The sequence below is a fragment of the Belonocnema kinseyi genome, chromosome 9 (assembly GCF_010883055.1).
Source record: "Belonocnema kinseyi isolate 2016_QV_RU_SX_M_011 chromosome 9, B_treatae_v1, whole genome shotgun sequence".
NCBI classification, from domain to species: Eukaryota; Metazoa; Arthropoda; class Insecta; order Hymenoptera; family Cynipidae; genus Belonocnema; species Belonocnema kinseyi.
In genome coordinates this window covers 23,726,871-23,731,811 of record NC_046665.1, presented here as the reverse complement: position 1 = coordinate 23,731,811, position 4,941 = coordinate 23,726,871, and the positions used below count along the sequence as shown (strand labels likewise).

Here is a 4,941-nt window from a genome sequence, read left to right as displayed (position 1 = left end):
AAAGAGGCTTGAAACACTGATGCTGTTGTTTCAGTATATAGTCAAGTTGAAAGGTGTTATCCCTGCACCCATCAATATGACTTCTAAAGCCTCTCTGACGTTTATCGATGTGAATCGCCTGTTCCAATCTGCAGGCTAGGATTCTATGCAATCCTCTCACGATCAAAGATGGAATTGTGATAGGCCTGTATTTTTCCGGTTCATCTTCGTGACCTTTTTTTGGGATGAAAATGGTCCTTGACGCTAGCAAGCTATCCGGCAATTTTCCTGTCCAGAGGATCAGGTTATAGATACAGGTCAGTATTCCTTTCGGAAACTTTCCATAATCTTTGCCCGTTAAGCCATCAGGGCCAGGAGCAGTTTTTGTTTTGACTCCATTTTTGATGACTTCTTCTATTGAAACGGGTTGCCATAAATCATTTATTTGGACTTCAGGTTCTTGTAGTTCTGGTTCGGCTTCGGAATGCTGTGTCATTACATTTCGCCAAAATGGTTCCATGATCTCTTCTGGGCTGTGTGGTCTCGGTTGAACCGTTTAGTATATTCTCCACACATCTCCTTCTGCTCTTGTTATAGAGAGCTTGACACAAAGAATATTCCTTTTTTCTCTGCTTTCTCTTGCTGGAAGCTATCTGAGTGCGCGGTTTCCTGATCATAAGAAATTCCGGCGGGATGGTTGGCGTGATTGACTTTATGTAAAGGGCTAGTCTCGTCGCAATGTGTTCTTTTGTTTGCACTCTTGTATACGTACATATCCGATACAGCGCTATCGACTTATACTTGTCCCTTACATCTTCAGCAGGTGCCTCCAGTGCCTCAAAGAATCTGAGGAAGGGATCTTCCTCATGTTGTTCAGGAGAGCGCTCTCGGACTCTTGGCCGAGGACGCTCTCTTCGTTCTTTCCTCACTATTTCAAGTGAGTTCTGAACTAATTCTCTATAGGTTTTGTTGGCTCGATGCGATTAGATTGAATCGTAAGATCTTTGTGGGAATTCCTTGGCCAATTCCTGATTCAAAAATCGTTCGCCTGCTAAAGCCATTTCCGCCTCTCTTCGCGCCATTATTAGATTTTCCTCATGTGACCACATCTTATTTTTACGGCCAGTGTCCACCAGTTGGTCGGCAAACTCGGGGTGTTTGGCTCTTCTGTGGACTCCAAGGCCTCTTTTAGTGCCGAACGACATCCCACATCCCGGATACTCACACGGGAATGCGTGTCGCTCGGTCTCACCATCATCCTCCAAAGGTAAAGGTCGGCCAGAGGGTCGACCTTGGTTCATCCGAGGCTTGTTTTTCTAATTGGGACCTTTAGTTTTAAAGACGAATCGGGCTGGTAACCCGAGGCGTCCGCTTCACCTTAACTCCTTAACCGTTCATAACGGAAAGCAGAACACCTAATCACTGATGTTATGTGTTAGGGCGAGTTCGGACTTTGACCGCTTTTCGCTCAGCTAAAGCGGGGTCGCTAAATCCCGTACGAGTAAACAGACACGTGAGTCTAATTATCTCCCGCCAACAGGCTACCCTATAGGGTGGCCGGAACACCCTTGGTCATCCATCCGCTTCTCAAATTAGGGCAGCATAAAAAATTTTCAAGTCGTTCGCGCCTAGGTTTGCAAATCCAGTGCGTGTTAGAAATTTTCTAAGTCTCTCGCGCCTAGGTTTGAAAATTTCAATATAGAAAAAGCAAGAAAACATTCTAAATCGTTCGCGCCTAGGTCTATACTAGGCACGACGATTAAGGATAATCCTCTGGATCCATCTCATATTGTTTCGAACGAAGAGGTAAAGCCAGAAAATCCTCTAAGTCTCTCGCGCCTAAGTTTGCAAAAGTGGACAAAATGGAACGAAACAAATTTTGCCTAAGTCGCTCTCACCTAGGTTTGCAAAAGTGTCGGATATGCAAGCGGTCCTCCAGATCGGCTCGCACCTGAAGGCGTCAAGGGAGTCATAGTTACTCCCGCCGTTTACCCGCACTTGCTTGAATTTCTTCACGTTGACATTCAGAGCACTGGGCAGAATGTCTTAAATATATATGGTTTGTAATTAATACTTCAGTGTCATTATTTTTTTTATATTGTCTGTCGGATTTCTGGATAAGGCATCGGCATTCACATTTATTTTACCAGCCTTGTAGATTACGCCAAAATTGTACTCTGAAAATTTTAATTTCCACCTTTTTACGCGAGAACAAGGATCTTTGCAATTTTGGAACCATACTAATGGCTTATGATCGGTTACTAAGGTGAATTTTCTTCCATATAAATAGGGTCGGACATGGGTTACGGAAAATACAATTGCCAAAGCTTCTTTTTCGTAGGTATCACATTTTCGTTCGCTGTCGCTTAAAGATCGTGATGCGTATGCTATTGGCTTATCTTTGCTAATTTTTCCTTGGGATAAACTACCTGCGACTGCATAAACACAAGCATCGGTTGTTAAAATAAAGGGCTTAGTGAAATCAGGTCTTTTTAATAAAGGTTCTTCGCACAATTTATCTTTTAGTGTATCAAATGCTTTTTGCTGAGTTGCTGTCCATTTAAATTCTACATTTTTTCAATAATTTATTCAGTGGAGCTGCAATGCTTGAGAAAGCTTCGATGAATTTTCTATAATATCCTGCAAGTCCTACAAATTTTTTTATGTTTTTGGGTTTTATTGGAACAGGAAAATTTCTTACTGCTTCTAGTTTTTTGGATCGGGTCTGACTCCAGCATTATCAATGACATGTCCAAGATAACGACTTCTGGGCGTAAAAATTCACATTTATCTGGCTGGAGTTTTAAGTTTGCTTCTGTTAATCTATTTGCCAATTTTGTATTTTTTAAACCGAAAGGCATGCGATCAAACTCATATTGTCCGTAGGGTGTTGAAAATGCAGTTTTGTGTGAGTCTTCCGGGCTCATTTTTATTTGATGAAACCACTGGCCAGGTCGAAAACCCACAAATATTATGACGTGGAAGTTTGCCACAGATATGGATCTCAAAGTTGTGTAATTAATTTTTAAAAAAACTAAGAGTCACATCAAAAAAGTAAAAACACCTCTGGATTCGTCTAATGCATTCTTCTCGAAAAAATCTAGATTTGCATTTTTTTGTTTTTTCGTAAACCAATTTTTAAACAATTAGAGCATTTGTTGTTCAGCGCTCTGTTACTCCGTACCCGTAGATATGGATTTCAAGGTTGTGTAATTAATTTAAAAAAAACTAAGAGTCACATCAAAAAAGTAAAAACACCTCTTGATTCGTTTTTGAAATATCTCGGCGTGCATTTTTTGTTTCTTTGTTCAAACCATTTTTTAAACAATTACGCCATTTATTATTATTTTTCTGCAATTCTTATAAAGAAAGTATAAACATAAAATATTTTTCACAAAAAGTAGATCCCGCACAAGATGAAATGAATATAGTTTTAATTGAAATATTGTTTTTGCTATATAGCAAATATTCTGAGTTAACGCATACATGAATATTTTACACGCAAGCATTAATTGTAAAACTTTTCCTACGCAAAACATTTTAAATTGTGTAGGAACAGTGTTGCTCTTAGTTCTTGTTTGTACAATATGCCTCTTTATCTGCACTCAGAATATTTGCTATATAACAGTAACAACATTTAAATCAGAACTATAATCATCTCCTCTTGTGTAGCATCTACTTTTTGTATAGAATATTTTATGTACTGTTTAATATGTTATGTAGAATATATTTAGTGCAGAAAAATATTGGGCATTATATTTTTGGGTAACAATTTTTAGAGCCTATCTTGATAATAAAATATTACTATTTAATTTGTGCAGGAAAACTTGTATGTAGAATAATTTAGTGTAGGATAAATATAATAGTATTAAAGTCTGTGTAGGAAACATTTTGCGTAGGAAAAGTTTTGTGCAGGAAAAATATGATCAGTATAATTGTGTACAATAAATTTTGTGAAGAACAAAATAGTGTAGGAACAGCACTTTCATTTTCATCAAAAGAGTTTCACTTTCAATCAAGTAATTTAATTTTTATTTAAAAAAGATTGATTTTGAATCAAAAACGTAGTATTAGATATTTCAAACTGAAAAATACGACTTTTCAACATATTTTGAATTTCCAAGTAAGAAATATTTATAAATGACAGAGAAAAAATTTCGAAGAAATTGTTGAATTATAAAGAAAATAAATTAGTTTTCAATCAGGTATTTTTCAACTGAAACGATCAATCCTTAAAGAGAAATAGAATAGTGTAATTTCATTTAACGAAATTAATTTTAAACCACAACAAAAAGAAAGAATTTTCAAGAAAATATTTAAATACAGTAATAAATTTAAAGCACTTTTTATAAATGAAAAATAATTGCTATTCAATGTGATATCGCAAGATAAAAAGAAAATTAAGCACGCTTTGCACGAAATTCCCTGACTTCAAACAAAATTCCCTGTTTACTGCATAAAATTTTGTATACTTATTACCGCCTAGATCTAACAAAAACACAAGTCTTACAAAAATTGTGCCCCTGTTTTTTGGTTGTTAAAAAAACAATGTACCTTACAAATGGGCACAAGAATATCACAATTTAGCGCAAGTTTAATTTGTTTGTAATTTGAATGTTGCGATGCTCCTGTCCACAAATTTTGGCTGATATCATTAGTTCGTTTCGAACGATATGTTTCGAAAGATCGCGAAATGCTTTAAAATGAAATATGAAGGCAATAAAGTCACAAAATTGTAATTTTCTCAAATGTGACGTGCTCAAAACGAGCGGTGATCAATTCGGACCTGGGTACCTGCGGACGGTTCCCCTACTATACGGCTTCTCCTCACTGAGGTGAGCTGAACTCCTGAAGCTGAACTACGAGGGTAGTTCAATAAGTCCTTAGAATGACCAACATATGGCGCGCGAATCGCTCCAAATCATCTGTTTTCAGTCAGCACCACTCCCGACTAGAAATATG

General features: G+C 37.2%; 1 protein-coding gene across 1 annotated transcript in view; it reads right to left on the bottom strand.

Moving 5' to 3' along the window:
- Window positions 1–962: 962 nt before the first annotated feature.
- LOC117180445 overlaps window positions 963–4,941 on the bottom strand; it is a 72,197-nt gene continuing 68,218 nt past the window's right edge. Inside the window, exon 4 of the mRNA XM_033372942.1 lies at window positions 963–1,295. Coding sequence (XP_033228833.1) covers window positions 963–1,295 — 333 coding nt within the window. The remainder of the gene's footprint in view (window positions 1,296–4,941) is intronic.